Below are 17,613 nucleotides of genomic sequence, written 5' to 3' on the forward strand. Positions count from 1 at the left end.
ATTACCTTTAGTAAAATCACTGAGGACATTACTGTCTCTGGAGAAATGAGAGAGAGGAGAAATGAGAGACAAGAAGACATGGAGAAATGGGAGACAGAAAATGGGAGACATGATGGTTCCAATTCCCATTTGTGTAACGATGTTTTGGGGAAGCAGAATGTGAAGGGTTCAAACCTATCTGTGTTTCTCTGCCTGTTTGTCTACAGTGAGGTTTGAGGACTGCCAGCACAACAGGGAGGTGGGCTTCGTGAGCAGTGACCCTAACTTCAGCGTGCGGCCCGACGGCTCCGTGTACACCGAGCAGGAGGTGGCTAATCTGTCGGAACCAGTCCAGTTCATGGTGACGGCTCAGGGGCTCCATGACCCACATATCTGGGAGACCACTGTTAAGCTTGCACTGGCTGGACACCCTCCTTCCATACCTCTGACTCAGGTACAGACAGAGAACGGACGGACGCACGCACGCGCACACACACACACACACACACACACACACACACACACACACACACACACACACACACACACACACACACACACACAAAGCTGATATTTCTATTTTTCTCTGTATAAAGTGCATAATCGTTGCTGTCGGGAGGAAACCTCATAACTCCATTTTTGAGGTTTTTGATTTTTTTTGTGGCATAAATCAGTGCTATTGAACACCCTTTACGTCTGTGTGTTGTTTCTAAAATAATTAAAAAGTAGTAAAAAGTGCTTTGGACAAAACCTCTTAACTCCATTGGACCATCAAAATGTCTGCTAAAGCAACTAACTCCACCACCTCTCCCCCTCTCATGGAAGTAATTGACAATATATAAAGTTACAACGGCAACTTTGATGAGGCTGTATTGCTTTGTTTTAAAAAATATAAGGTTTTCTTAATTTCCTGAAAAATTTATATATTTTTCATTTCCTGAAAAATGAACATTTTGGAGTTACGAGGTTTCCCCACGACAGCAGAGATATATTATCTCCTATATCTTGTTTAACACTCTTTTATCAGTTTAAAGATTTAGAAGACTATATGGCCATGATCATACAAAGAGTCAGTGCTTCTATGTACAGTATTACAACTGCGTTCTCTTTTGGTTTTGACATTATATTTTTCTGCCCAATTTTGCATGTGGATGTTCATGTCTCTCCTCCCTTTATGCAGTATTACAACTGTAACATGGGTCTATTAGCAATCAAACCACTATTATGTTGCAGTGAACTACAGTAACTAACACTAACTACACATTTTGGCTCAACTCATGCAGCAGGACAGGCCTTTTCTATTGGCATGGCTTTAACCTTTAACTTTTTTGCTGCTATATACGTTTATAAACGTAGCTAGGCTAACGGTACCTACTGGTGCTATCTATGGATTCTACGCGTATGTTCGTAGACAACCGTATACTCCATGTATGAAAGCAGCAACCGTCACTTTACCTCTTAGCATTGCTCCGGTTAGTATGGAAAGCCTCCGTCCCCACCAGCTATGGGATCTTTAAATCCAGCTCCATTGAGCCTCCATTATGACAGGATTTTCAAAGAGCCGTATCTCAAAAGTGTCGAGAGCTGTCCATGATGAGCTGCCGCGCATCCGACGATCGTAAATCATTTGTGAGTTTGTACCGCATCGCTGAGCAAATGTAACTGGTTGTAATGCTAGCTAAGGGGTCTGAGCTAATGCGACTGATACTGTGCTCACAACATAAGCCCCCACCTTCCTGAATAACCCGGAAAGGAAACAAGGGTCGTAGAGTCAGAGTGGACAGAGCTGCCACCTGGCGGCACAGAAAAAGTTAACCATAGCAATGTCTGTGCATCTGTCCAACTACTTCTTGATTCTACTTCTTGACCCACAGCAGACATTGACCAGACATCCGCCTAGGAGGTCTGCAGAACAGTTATTCTTTTTGTATCTGTACGCATAGTTTTTTAAAGGCAAATATAAATTGGACGTGGCTGTACAGTCATTGTTGACAACTCTGCACCTCCAGCAGAAGGACATCAGCCTGATCTTGGGGATAAATTACGTTTCCACATCTTTTCTACTATGACAGACAGTGTTGAAATTACCAGAACACCCTTCCCTGTGCTTATCACAGTGAGTGCACTGCTCTTAAATGTAATGAAAAGCCATAATTTGATTGGTCATGCTTGAATCCATCTGCAACATCTCCACAGATATCCAACCCAACTCCCCATTTCCCTGTAGTGACCCTGGCTTCTACAGTCCACCATGACACCCCAGCCGCCACTCTGTTTCATGCTGGTTTGCCTGTTTCCCCAACAACAGGGCCTTGAGTCTTGTTCTAGAAAGTTGGGAGCCATTGGGCTATGGATATGGAAACTAATGTTTCTAATCATGAAAAAAGAAAAAGAAAAAAAAGGATTCATGATTCATTCTGAGCTGGGATTAAAATTCTGCCCACTCCTTGCAGTGCAATAATGGAGACCGTGAAATAATTGACATTGATTGAGCTAATGTTCCTCTCCAGCGGAGGCTGTGAGAACCAGGTGATGTGTTGGCAGCGTGTAATTATGTTCCTCACATCATAGGAGCTAGAGAAACATTCAATAATTGAACAAGAAGTAATTGTGTTGGCAGCATTCGCATGGAAATTTAAAAAACGGTTACACATTTTCTTTTCTATTTAATAGTCTTCACATTCAGATACTAATACTGTACTGTAGCTCTTTTGCCATGGAATTGTCATGTGATTTCTCATGTGCATGTTCGCCAACCTTACTTCGGATCTATGGGCAGTTCCCGATTATACTCCTGCACTTTTAAACCCACTCTGTTTTTTTAGTCCTGCTTGTGGTGGCACTCTAAAATTTGCAATCTTTTTTCCAAACAACATATCTCGGAAACTATACTAGCTAGATTCCCATCGAATTTACTTTGCACCTTAATGCTCCCTGGAAGATGATCCCTACTCATTTTGGTGACCCCATGGCTTTTCCTCTAGCTTTCCCTCTAGCGCCACTCTTATGTGAGACCTCAAAATCAAAATAGGGATTGCCATAAAACCAGTGCATTTAAGTGAGACGGTCAGGATGCAAACCATTGGAGAGTGGCCCAATAGTCAAGCGGTTAGGGTGCATACCACATGTTCGACTCCCACGCCGGACCGGACATTTTCTGATCCCCTTCCCCTATACTCTCCACATTTCCTGGCTGTCTCCACTGTCACTGTCAATGAAGGCATAAAATGTCTACTATTTATAGAATACATCTTAACCAACAGTTCTCAAGCTTTTCTGGATCAGGGCCCACTTGAAAATCTGCCCAATTAACACAGCAGCTATTTGTTAAGTTTATTTTATTGGTATCACAATACATGAATTGTTATATTATCATACAGAAGCTTTGCCCACTTGCAATATCCTCATGGTCCACAGGTTCTTAAAAAAGAAAATATGAAAAACTTATTTTAGTGCAATGATATTGCAATGTATTTGGTGTGGTGTGGCTCTGCTCCCATGATTCAAAAGAACAATCTAGGCAAGCATGACACAGACTCTGAGATCACAAACCCCCTCTGAAGCAGAGCTTAAAATTGTACAGAAGTCCCGCTGTGTGTCTCCGTACGTGGTGTGCCTTGGGTTGACTCCCACAGTGTCAGTTTGCTCGCTGTCAGTTCTGGGTGCCTGACACAGTGCCCTGATCTCTCTCTCTGTGACCTATAGACTGTGAGCCCTGGGCGTCCTCCGTAGAGGTTTCTGAAGTGGTCCACCCATGTGACATCAAGTGCCATTCGTAGCACTGTTATGTAGACGCCAGCCAGGGCCTTTTCCTGCTGCACTGTGAATGTCTATGTCTCAGCTCCGTATAGCAGTTACTGACTCCACTGTAGCCTCTTGAGGCCATCTCCCATGTCAGATTTCCACACTCTCCTCATACCGTGCAAGGCATTCCAGGCAACAGTCTATCACCAGTGAATATATGCATGAATAATGATCATTATGAATGGATATACTGTATGTACAGGACCAGCTGGTATTGGTGAAGGACCTTATAAATTAGGAAATAAAATTCCAGTGGAAACTATCGCCTCTCTGGGTGAAGGCACCCTTTTGTGTCAGTGCGAAGGTAATCTCTCAAGAACAGATTCCGAGGTATGCTAAAACAAACAGCAGAGGGCACTGTTTTTCCTTCTTTTGACGATCGGGTCCCACATTGGTGCGAAGGCAACCTTCATGTTTCTGTTTGTTTTATTTTTTTTCTTCCCCCGTTTTTTGCAGTTGGTTTAACCATGCAATCGTTTTTTTTTATGAAACATGGAAATATGGTAGAGGGCCAAGAAATGAAACTCACAACCATTGGCCAAAGGGTGGCACTACAGCACTCAATTGAAAAATGCAAACTTTGAACAGGCATAGCTCATGAACCGTTTCACATACAGCCATGAAACTTCATTACACATGCGCCTCCTCTTGACGAACAACTTTGCCTCTTTGACCTATGATCTTAGGACCCTTAGCTCTTCCGCCATTTTTAATGATTAAATCTCGTCTTGGGATTTTTGAGAAATCTGGACGAAACTTTCTACATACAGATTTTGGACAATATCTAAAAATCCTGTTGGAGAGAAGTTTGTGAAGAAATTAATCCTCCATGCACAAAACTGCAAGGTCGTCAAGGCAAGGACATGTGCTATAGTGCTACGGGCTAAGGTGGAGTCTGAAGAGTTGAGTCTTCAGATTACGGCCGGAAGATTGGGAGTGAGTCTGCAGTTCTAACTGCAATGGGGAATTCGTTCCACAGTTTGGGAGAGTCTAGGACGTGTGGAGCGTTGTCCCGGGTGTTTTAGGGAAGGTTCTGACAGCTTCACTGTGTTAGCTGATCTGAGATGATTGATTATCTAAAATACCATTTGAAAAAATTAGCCAATGAACATTTGAATATTTTAAATACAACATGATGTTTGTCCTAGTGAAATAGTGGCATGTTACATAACAGAAGGCAAAACATTATGCTTTGCAGCTAATTCAAACAGAGCTATTATAGCTGAATGCGTAAAGAGGATGTCTGGGCAACAGAAGGTCACAGATTCAATTCTACGCCCCAGCAAAACCGATTGGCCACGATGAAAAGCTATAGCCTAATTAGAATGCTTGTGTAGATGAAGCAGAGATATTGACAAACGTTTGTCTTGATAACTGAAAATGTAACGAGAGTTTGAAATCTGCCATTATAAACAACATAAGACAGGCATTTTAATATCCACAATCCCTCAGAACTCTGACCTTGAAATCATTTGCTCTTTTTTTTTTACATTACTGAGGAAATGTTTGGACCCAAACATAATGGATTCTGTTTTATCAAGGTGTAATAACAGTTTATTATCAGAAAGCCAAGTACTGATTTTGCTGAGTTCAGAACTGGGAGCTTCCTCAACTTGCATTTTGTCCTCGCCCGAGACCAGGAGTGCTGAGTCAGCAGCAAACAAGAACAATTTGCAGTTACAGGCTGCTTTCATGTCATTAATGTATAGAAGGAACAGTAACGGCCCTATTACTGTATGCTTCCTTGGGGAACCCCGCAGTTCACTGTGAGGGACGAGGACATGGTACCATTGATATCAACCACTTGTTCTCTTCCCTCAAGGTAGGATTTCATCCTTTACATATGTGCTATCAAAAGCAATTGTCCTCAGCTTATTATGTCAGATGCGATCATATAGCTTCAACAGATCATACTGTAGGTTTTACATGAATTCGATTCGCCTGGTCATTTTACTTCCCAGGCGAAAACTGTGTTAACAATTTGTAAGTGTATTTTTTAGTGTATTTCTTCAGAGCAGGTATTAACTTACCGGAGGGGGAACAGAGGAAAGGAGGAACCAGTTAATTATTCCATGTGGCACAGACATGGCCCCTCCCACTCTGTGACCTACTACTGTACAAAGACAAACAACACTGCAGACAGGATAGGCTCCTGAGGGACGAGGTCATGTGGTTTTGCTGTCCATGGTATGCAGCACTGCCCCCGTCTCTCGTCCCCGGTTCTGCAACATGAACGCACACGCACGCACACACGCACACGCACGCACACACGCACACACGCACACGCACGCGCACGCATAATTGATGCCTTGATTATGAAAGTCATTCTTGGGGTAACACACACACTGTGTTTTTGACTGGACCGCAACAGCAGGGCCAGCACTAAAATACGACGTATGTTAATGACTGACTGATGACATTATGGTCACCATCAAGCTGAATGTTGGAGTTTCTCCATTGGCGGTGTAAGTGATTTCATTTCAACAGTTTTCTATTAGGTCATCTAGGGGCTTCAGTTATGCCCACAGAAGTCTTCAATTACATCCTCTGTGTTCTCAGAAGTCATTTCCAATTAAAAGCTCTAGCGTTTCATACACTGTCCACATAAGCTAGTCTTGCTAAACGTTTGGCCAAGTGACAGGAGTTAGCAGTTGTCATCTGAGCCCCAGTCTGCTCTCCATGTCAATAGCATTAGAAGAGAGCTTGTCACGAAACCACAACTCAACACTCTGTCATCAGCATGATAACAGTTGAATAAGTTATAAACGATGAGCTCTTTGCCCCATAGTGATTAAAAGATAGACAGCTCCATTACAGTACCAGCTCGTTCATCTCTTTGCCTTGTATACAATGAGATGAGGAATTACACTGTAATATTGGACTAATTGCAGTATTGGTTTCTCTATGTGCTCAGTTGAGCTGCACTGAGCCCTCTATGTACCCTGCTATTAATGTCCCCATTTTCTTGGTCTGTGTGTGTATGCCATCCTTGTCTGTGTCCTGTAATGATGACGAGCATAGTTTTTTCAATGCTCTCTCTGGTAATCAACAGATTGCATGCATTTGGAATAGTAATAATTATGTCTTCTTTAGTCGTTTTTGTCACAGTACAGTATTTGCACATACAGTAATGTGAAATTTGTTCCCTGCATTTACCCATCCTAACTATAACTGTGTTTTCACTGTTACACCGGTACATCGCTGGGTAAAAAAGGTACATAAATTGCCGGCATCGGCCAGGGTTGTTCCAATATGCCCTCCTCAATGGTTAAGTCATGTGACTGTTTCCACTGTAGATGAATGTAACGGATACAGTACTTAATGATTGCACAAGGGGTATCCATAAGCAAACAAGAGTTGGCATTTGGGGATACTAAAATATATATTTGGGATGAACAGAAACAATAAATACCGGTATTCATCTGCAGGCTGGCAGACCGGCTAATGTCTCTACTCTGGTCGCAGATCTCTCTCTATGTACTGAAAGGCGTTATGCTACTTTAACTTGCGATGTAGTTAGACACTCCATCTCCAAGCATATAAATATATTTCACCTTTTACATTAACACTGTCTCACACACACACACACACACACACACACACACACACACACACACACACACACACACACAAACACACACACACGCTCTCTCACTATAACCCAGGCGCTCATCCAGTAAACCGACATGCTCGCTCATATTATATCCAATAATGACCTTACTCTGGATCCTACCTCAACTGGCACACACACTCTCTTACTTTCTCCAGCAGTACGCATACAACTCAGGTACTTACCGCACCTTACCTTACCTCAGGTTACATGTCTTATCTCAGGTACTATTAGTAAATACTATTATGTAAATATGTAGATAATTAGTTTGTTTTTTTATTGATTGATCTCTCTTCTTTCTTTTTCTTCTTCACTTTCTTTTTGTATGGAAATAACAAAAACAATGGAGTTTGCACAAAAACAAATTTCACCCACTATTTTACACCTGTAAACCTGTGATGTGACAATATAGTCGATTCTGAGTAGAAACAGGGTTTATTCGGAGCAGTGGCTGCCATTAATCAGGCAAGGGAAGTTACGGGTTAAAAGCATCTGGTATCACAATTGCTGAATTGTAGAGCATCATACCCACCTCTTACCCCTTACATTATCAGGCAAAGGGCAACTAAATCCCTTTTTACAATGTTTATTTACTCTTGACTTGCATATCGCACCATAACTGCAGACCGAGACCTGCATCCCATGCTGATTTCATGACATGCTGGCTTGCCTTCCCCAGCCAGCTTAGAGGCAAGCCCATCAGTTATGCACCAGTGGAACTGAAGTCTGCCGGTTGCTGCGGAACAGGTGTTAGGTGTTATTTGGTTTGAATTTATTCCCCATACTCTCCCCAGACGGCCTCTCCTGTTTGGGCTAGATTAGAACAAAGACCAGTGGCATGGTGGAACTTATGCCACTGCTGCTGTTCACTGAAGGGCAAGATCGATTAGGTTGAAAGGTCATGGTTTAACCACACACTGTGGTTATAGCATTATTAAGTTAGAGATTCACAAGAGAAAGCTACTGGTCTCAAACGGAGCACAGTGGCAATGATATTATACAGAGATTTAAATACTTTTATTTTTCTTAAGTTAAATTAAATTGTTCTTTCTCTACTCCTTAATTTCCATGAGAGTTCTCGGAGAGCATTCTCTTTACCCAAGGCTAGTGCTCTGCAGCACTAAAGACATGAAAACATTATATCAAAAGAACCAAATCAAATGTGAACAGATTTGACTGAGCGCCTGCCATCGCGCAACCTCCAGCTTTTCACCAGAGGAGAAAACGTTTTTTTTTTTTTATTATCCAAAATGAGTTCATAGCACAGGCAGACTCTTAACATACTAAAGCATGTCTGAAACTAGAAAAAGTGCCCTTCTGGGCACAGGTCTCCACCAGGAGGATAGGACTGTGTGAGATGTTTGGCAAAATGTTTAGGAGTAAATGGCAATTGGATGATTTGAGGCATTTTGTTCCAAAAATGAGTTTAGCAAAAATCAACCTGTTGGTGGCGCTATAACAGGCCAATGTGAAAAGGGTGGGGTATATTCCTCAGCCTAGTAAGAAAATGTGTGAAAGATTTCAGGTAAATTGCATGCTGCGTTCATGATTTGAGGCTTTTGTTCAAAACGGGGCAATCTTGCAAACTGTGAAAGCCAATTATAGCCAATTAGGATGGAATATGAAATATCGGACAGATCCGACTTGAGCACATGACCATAGAGATACTGTGTAACGATTTGTGAGATTTTTGGACAGAATCTGGAGGAGTAATATCAAAAAATGTGTTTTACAAAAGTCGGCCTCCTGGTGGCGCTATAAAAGGCAGATGCGGAAAATGCAGGTCAAAGGTTTGTCCTTGGCCTCTAGGGAGTGTGCATGCAACGTTTCACGCAGATCGGTGTGAAAAGCTGCCTCATGGTGGCGCTATAGCAGGCCGTTCTGGAAATTGCGGGGCAGAGGTTCATCGTTGGCATCCAGGGAGTGTGTGTGCAAAGTTTGGCATCGACCAGGTTAACGGTGCCGGAGATTAGCTGTTCACAGACGGACGGAAGGACGGACACACACACACACGGACGGAGTGCAAAACATACTCTCTCCCCATGCCTTCGGCCTGGTGGAGACAATAAGTGTCAGAGCTGAAATCGACATGTAAATATGAAATAATGCTTAAACATGTAGCTAGGTGTAATGTTAGAGTCCACAGAAGTGAACCTTTCAAGCCTGTTTTCTCAACTCGCTGTTTTCTGCAAGACATTACTCTATAAGCCATATCTCCAAAACTGGTGGGTCAAACTGAACAACCAATATGTCAATTTGAAGCTATGATTCCCTGCTTTCATATGACATGAAAAAACGAAAATTCAAAAAAATCCAATGGCAGTCCCCCAGTCAAATTTGGCCACAAATGCCTTTACATATACAATGAACAGGAGAGCGTGCAATGAGCACATGCTGTTATTGTGTTATTCTGCCTGTTTGTCAGACTGATAACTCCCAGCCCCGTAGTACTGTACGCCTTAGCAATGCAAAGCCTGGCTGGGAGCAAGGAACCATCAGCTAGCTTGCCTGCTAGTTTTTTTGTTATTGCACGCACGCACGCACGCACACACACACACACACACACACAGAGTAGATAATAATAATCACTGTATAGAAAACGTCACTGTTAATTTAAGTAAATGTACCTGTATTTAACAGCCAACTGTTGAATAATGAACAGCACACAGTTACTGTGCACACACTCCTACACACTTCAATCAAAAGCACCCACAATACATTAAGCACCAGCTAGCTTTCCTGGTGGCTTTTCTGGCATTTCTGTTCTACATGCTGCCTCTGTAACAGTGGCATACTGGCATTGTGTGACACGATGCCAGCTCGTAGAGCCTGTCATCTGCTACTCTGTTAGAGAGTGACAGTCACACGCAGTCATGGTAACCATATCATCCACATGCAGACTCACAATAAAGGATCTCTCTCTCTCTCTCTCTCTCTCTCTCTCTCTCTCTCTCTCTCTCACTGTCTCTCTCTCTCTCTCTCTCTCTCTCTCTCTCTCTCTCTCTCTCTCTCTCTTTTCAATTCAATTCAAAGGAGCTTTATTGGCATGAGAAAACATACGTTTACATTGCCAAAGCAAAAGTGGAACAAGACAATCAAAATTAAACAATGTATGTAGGCCTACACATACATTTTGAATATAAATAGGAATTAAATAAAGGTGTAAACAGAGCTGTGTTACATTAACACTTTGGGTAATACTATCTTGTGAAACTATAACGTTAGCTTTATACTTAAGTTGACAGCAGTATTTCAATGTTTTTGCATTCACTTAGTATAAAAAATATTCACAGCAGCAATATATTCAAATGTAATTTAATTAAAGTTAGTTGCTCTCTTTATATAACAGAATTTCTATGTACCGAGGTCATTTTCTGTAAGCAGTGTAGAGAAAAACAGTGTACACACAATATGATTTGTATTCCTGAAGGTGCTATTCCATTTGACATCCTTCTCCTGTCACAGCAGCTCACAAATTGTGCTGCTGTGTTTGCACATTGTTGTACTTCACCCAACAGATATGGGAGTTTTTTTTTGTCATTAGTCATGTTTTCAAACTCTCCTTGGGTGATTATAATTTGTGGGAAGTATATGTCTCTGATGTCTTGGTACAGTGGGCAGACGGTTAAGGAAGTGTATCTCTCTCTCTCTCTCTCTCTCTCTCTCTCTCTCTCTCTCTCTCTCTCTCTCTCTCTCTCTCATATTTCTGAGTTTGGCGACATGTAAAGAATGTTGGTGTGCAGCCCATCGCTGCCAATCTGAGGCTTCAACCTCATTATCACTGGCCACGATGTCCTGCCTTCATCAGCATTGGCCTGATTGGCCAATAGTGGCTCATTGAGTCGCGGAGCGCCATGACTCAATGTGTTGCTCTGCCGAGCAAAGATAAGGGTTTTATCACAGCAGGAACATATTGGACTGAGGAAGGATGCCAAGCTATATGCAAGCTGATGGAGATTCGTTCAGTAGGCCTATGTATTCTATATGCATACCCATGTGCCAAACCATAGAGAACGTTTATTAGAGGCATCCAAGTCACACAAGCGCTTCATCATCTCTCAGCTCAACGCCTCATTTTTACATAAACTAAACTAACTGACTATATATTTCCAATATGTACCCCTCCCTGCCTGCTCATTCCATCTACCACCTATAATGGGACTGGCACGCAACCATCACCCTCCTGCCTCTGTACCAGACAGTTTCTACCGTTGGGTGTTGCAGGTGAATGGAGCTGAAGTGGGAGTTAATCTTATCTGTGAAACAAGTCTGCTTTCATTGCTCCCCCTCACTGACCTCTGTCCATTCGCCCATGCCTCTCGCCCTCCTCCTCCCCACTGTCCATTCACCCATCCCTCTCGCCTTCTACTGCAGAACTGCACTTCCTGAAATCCACAAAGCTGTGCAGAATTAAAATGAAGGATGCAAAATATCTGGTTTATTTCCTCAGGTTTAGCTTACAATCTGTCTCTCTCCCAGGCGACACATATGTGTACAGTCAGTGATAGGCCAACCTGCCTGCCTGTGTTTGGCCTGGCAAGTGGCGTGTGCGTATTTGCTTGCACGGCTGGAAATGTCGATTACATTTTTTGTGCGCATTCAAGTGTGTACTGTACATGTATACAGTACTTGTGTGCGCGCTTGGCAAAAGTATGAAAAAAGAATCCATGTGGCTTTAGATGGCAACAGCATATCAACCATTTCTCCATGTGTGTCTGGAGCAGAGGCAACGGTAGGATTAGATGGATTACAGCAACACAGCCATGTTACATAATTGACACCACCGTAGAGGTTACAGAAACATTCACACACTCTTTACACAGCTTTTTAAACCTGTATCCCATCCAGATTCCAAACATGCAGGCTGATTCTACAAATGCCTTCTAAGAATTGCCATTTGCAGATTTCTGTCGTAATTCACAAATGGCAGCAAACGGCTCCATTCCCATTGAAATGCACTCATAGGTAGAATAAAAGTCAAAGTGCCGTTTGGCCGTGCCCTTAAGAAGATCACAAACACAAACTAAATATGAAAGATACATTATAAACAAAAAACTGTCCGACAGAAACCTTGTATCTCCATTTATATATTTGTGTTTTACCCTTAATGTAGTCATTATGCCATGCAATTAATTCAACAAACAAAACATTTCTGTGTTGTCGCTGTCCCTCGATTTTCATGGTGACACTGATGCATTGTGCAGGTTCTTGGCATGGGGTGTTTTTATATCACCAATTTCATCCATTCTACATACTATGTACTGTACTTGTCTGATGAGTTAAACCCATTATATTCCTAGGCTGATACAATATATCATCTTGATAAAATGACAGAATTGTTGTTGTTGTTGTTGTTGTTGTGAAGACAATTAAAGAAATAATGGCACAATAAAGTCCTTCGCCATCGTCATCATACATTTGTCACTACCCACAACAACTCCATCAGTATTTCTGAATAAGGTGAATGTCCCAGCCGTTTTTGCTACAGAGAAATGTCCCAATGGCATAGACACCAGACAGACAATAGATCTAAAATATGATGCCACAAGCGGTGGCATTTCCTGTCTGGACCTCTCCATGCATGATGTATGCATGCTAGTAATGAACATGACAGAATGAACATAAGTCTTTTGAAGCAGTAAGTACAGCGAAAATGAGGAAACAAGGTTAGAAATTATTGCAAGCCACCAGAGGGATACAATAAATCTTCATTTTTAGTACCACTCCATTCTGCAACCTGCAGAGGGAAGCTTTCCTTGTTAAACAAAATGAGAATTTTGCGGTAAACCCCTGCTGTGCTGACTAACCTGTAGGGTCATCGACTGATGCTCTCCTCTGCACCCTTTGTTATTGAACTGGTATTTCATCAATCTCCATTTGATTTGATGCTGGGCCTCTGCCAGCATTAAGTGCCACACATTGCTCCCTACAGTAGCTTGAACATGGGAGATGGGTTGTTATTGCTTATTGTCTGTGGCTCACTGTGGCTGACTGATATTTGGGATGATACAGAAAGAAGAATCTTACCTTTGTGGACTATAAAACACAGCCTGGCACATCTGGCTGTCTTTCATTAACTATGTGTCATCGTGAGGTTTGACATCCAGTATTTTTAGCCCAATCTTTACTACAGGTGAAGACAAATAATTTATAGCACTTATTCCTCCATCTTTCATCCTGTCACCAGAACATAACTGAAAATGAAAACCCACCCATGCAGCTTGTTGCTTATTCATTGGCAAAATCATCAGGAGTTCATGCTCTGATTTCCTTTTTAGGTCAGCATAGAAGAGATGCTGTCAAGGGCCTGGGACTCTCAACCCAGAGTTATCAAGTTTCAACGAAAGCATCAGAGAAGCTCCTCCGCCAATGGGCTGAGGCGACAGAAGAGAGACTGGGTCATCCCACCAATCAATGTGCCAGAAAACTCCCGAGGGCCCTTCCCCCAGATGCTTGTCAGGGTGAGTGATAGTTTGCGTGATTACAGCAAATAGAAGTGCTCCTGTGCTGATTCACAATGTCACAATATGTGGAATGTTTTTTTGTTTTTGTTTTTCAGATTCATAACTTTTCTTTGCCTATAGATCCCTCAAATTTTGCTTAGAGAAGCACGAAAGGTAGACAGCCCATATTGTTTCTGCACATCCACTGGCAGGCAAGTGAGTGCAGTGGAGAATACAATATCTCTGACAATCACCGCGAGGGCCAGACTCGTCAGGCAAAAAGAGCTACTCTGGTCTCAATTGAACTCCTGATGCCTGGTGATTTGCCTGTGGGTGCCATACAGACAGAAGGAATGCTTGTATGGCAAGCAAAAATTCTAAATCCTGAATGCTTGCCCTTCAACATCCTTGTAGTTTTTCCACTACTGAATACGAACTGAATTTCAGTACTATATTATTATACCATCTAAAAACTTTTCTGCCAATGCTCTTAGGGCTATATGAAATGATAGCCTACACAAAAGAATTAAGCCAAGAAGCTCTTTGGGCAACTTGATGTTGTGAAACAATAACGACTGAAACAACCTCAGTTTGTCTGCCATGATGCAAACTATTCTTTGTTTCATCTTAAGCCTTCGCTTAGCCTCAAACATACAGTCAGCTAATGACGTGCACACAAGGGTGAAAGTGATCAATTTGCATACATTTCATCAGCTCCACTGCCACTTATCTTATCTTAGACCGAACAAATGTGTGAAATTGAACATGAATGTGGTATTGACAGCCAAACAAACTGTAATATGTCACAAAGTCACATATTTTACACTGACAAAGGAAGAGAGTAAAGTTCTCCATGGGGATGATTCACTGTCAGCTCAGTGATTCAAAAGAGGCTGCTCTATACTCTGTTCACTCTCTCTGTCTCTTATCTGTCACCCACACAGACATGCTTTCTGTTGGTCCCCTCACATATACTGTACGTACACACACACACACACACACACACACACACACACACACACACACACACACACACACACACACACACACACACACACACACACACACACACACACACACACACACTCGCACGCGCGCGCCAAGTCCCTTACGCCGATTTGTACAGCACGGCTTACATCCCCGGATTACCGAAATCGCCTTTCACCAAGAGGGCACATTTTCCACCAAAGCGAAGAAACACTCGTCCCCACAATAACACACACAGCAGGGCCACAGCATGCACCGCCCTGCTGGAGAAACGGACCCTGTTGTATCTACTTTTAACATATTGGGTGTGTGTGTGCAGTGGCGTATCCAGGAATTACGTTTTGGGCAGGCAAGATCATGTGTTAATTGTTGTCTCCCCGCGCACAATCGGAGCACTAAAGGTTTTCAAAGAGATATACCTGCCAGACGAGTAGGATACAAAGGCTGAAAGGCATGCATTTACATTCCAATGGGTGATTGAGGGTCGCGCTCTACCGCAACGGCCAATTAGCTGTCCATTAATAGTTCGGACGCCTGCCCTCGCCTTATTGTAGATACACCTCTGTGTGTGTGTGTGTGGGGGGGGGGGGGGGGGGGGGGTTCGGGGCATGCTTGTCCACACATGTATGCATGTGTATGAGTGCAATTTTAAGTAAAGTATATGTGTAGTAGGGGTGCACGATTATGAAATTATGACCGATATCCGATCTCTGATTATTTGCACAGTCATATCTGCCGATACCGATTCTGACCGATTCCGTTATTATACAGGACCACAATGGAAACAAGCCCTTTGGCCCAAAGCCTGTTAACCCGCCGCCATTAATTAATAGCGTATTGCCAAGGTTTTATCGCACGTAACACTTACTTTGAAGAGCCACATATCCGTAATTGCATGTTACAGTGACAAACTGCTGTGTGTGGTGTCTTGACCGGTTGTTGTTCTCTCGGTCGGTGGTGGGAAAACCCGACCGCGAGTATCACAGCGCCTGCTACAGGCCGTTGAAAACGCTTGTCTGTGCCAGAAACTGCCCCTCAATGTCGTTTCTGAGATACAGGGCTTTGAATGCAGGGCTTAGAATGGAAGTGGATGTGCGTGCATTTTCAAAATAGCCGCGGCCACTACTTGGTGTTGTTGTGTTAGCGAACGGTGGCTAACGATACAATCGGATCAAAACATGGATTAAAGAATGTAAACCCTGGAACACGAGAAAGCCGCGTTTGGCAGGCTAGGGTACTAATTTAACCCTCCGTGTTCGCCGGTTTTGGCGTACTCCGTGTTAATAAAGTATTCAATCAATCAATAAATAATATATCTAATAATTTAGCGATCGCTCGCCCGCTGTCTATTTTGCTCGGTCGCTGTCTGTCAGTCAGTCAGTCCGAATACTTCCGGGTCACCAGTGAAATGCATGTTGGGGACGGACACAGATTAATACTGGGACACACTTTTCCGCGTAACTTCAGTTGTTTCGCCCGCTAAATAGACAGCAGGCGAGCGATCGCTAAATTATTAGATAGATTACCCACACTGAACATCATTTGCTGTTCATATATTCAGAACGGGTAAGGACTAGTAGCAAATCATCTTTGCTGGTGAAAAACGACCGTTCCGATACCGATTTTTATGGCCGATATGGCTGATTCCGATTTTGCTACAGATTAGTCGTGCATCCCTAGTGTGTAGGTTTGTGCGAATGTGTCTACAGTATGTGTGTGGTGGGTTACCGCCTTAGCCACAGACAGTTGAACGCTTCTCACCATGGGGGATGTGACCATGGGGGATGTGACTCATGGGGGATGTGACTCATGCTGTCCGCTGCTCTGGGAGTTGTTGTATCCCCAGTTCTCTTTTGCAACACAACTCTCCATTCTGACAGGAGGGTCTGGGATTTAGGGCTTTATCTTTGCCTGTCTAAGAAGTGGCTGGGAACAGCCTTTAAAGTTCACACACTCCATTTCCATGGCAAAGAAACTCATTGTTTTTATTTCTCTCTCTCTGTCTGTCTGTCTGTCTGTCTGTCTGTCTGTCTGTCTGTCTGTCTGTCTGTCTGTCTCTCTCTCTCTCTCTCTCTCTCTCTCTCTCTCTCTCTCTCTCTCTCTCTCTCTCTCTCTCTCTCTCTCTCTCTCTCTCTCTCTCTCTCTCTCTCTCGTGCGGATGTGTGTGAGTGAGGAGCGTGGTGCGGAGTGAGGTTACGGAGTGAGTGTTTGGTCTATCTATACTCTGTCTATGCTTGCTCTTCTATCTCGCTAGTGTTGGGTTTTGCGGTTTTTGCACTGGTCTAGTGTTTAAACTGCTGTTGGTGGTTTTGTGTTTGCTGTTCGCTGACGGCTTTCAGCGTCGCCATGGCTTTCACAACTCTCACAAGGAAGCATGGTTTTAAGATCTCGCCAGCTTTCCCGTGCTCTGTAGAGGACTGCAGTTTAGCGGTCGCAAAAGTAGTCGGACCCGCTAGCGTTAAATCTGCTGCCAGAATGAATGGTGGCGTTGTGATTTTTGTCGATGGGATGAATAAAGCAAACGCTGTGATCGAGAGGGGCGTTGAGATAAAGGGCACGCTTGTGAAAGTAACGCCACTCGCAATGCCATCGAGTAAAGTGTTTCTGTCAAACGTCCCCCCATTCATTGATGATGAACTGATAGTGAGAGAGTTGACCAAGTTTGGGAAGGTGGTGTCGCCGATTAAAAAGCTCCCGTCAGGGTGTAAATCACCTGAGTTGCGACATGTTGTTTCTCACAGGAGAATGCTGTTCATGATTTTGAGAAACAGGAGTAAAGAGCTGATTACA

General features: G+C 43.1%; 1 protein-coding gene across 1 annotated transcript in view; it reads left to right on the forward strand.

Moving 5' to 3' along the window:
• The first annotated feature begins 418 nt into the window (after positions 1-418).
• The window catches only part of cdh4 (cadherin 4, type 1, R-cadherin (retinal)), a 112,595-nt gene continuing 95,400 nt past the window's right edge, over positions 419-17,613 (forward strand). The window contains exons 1-2 of the mRNA XM_079509262.1: positions 419-433; positions 13,672-13,854. Coding sequence (XP_079365388.1) covers positions 13,687-13,854 — 168 coding nt within the window. The 5' untranslated portion in view covers positions 419-433; positions 13,672-13,686. The remainder of the gene's footprint in view (positions 434-13,671; positions 13,855-17,613) is intronic.

Source organism: Electrona antarctica, assembly GCF_951216825.1.
Source record: "Electrona antarctica genome assembly, chromosome: 9".
Taxonomy (NCBI): Eukaryota; Metazoa; Chordata; class Actinopteri; order Myctophiformes; family Myctophidae; genus Electrona; species Electrona antarctica.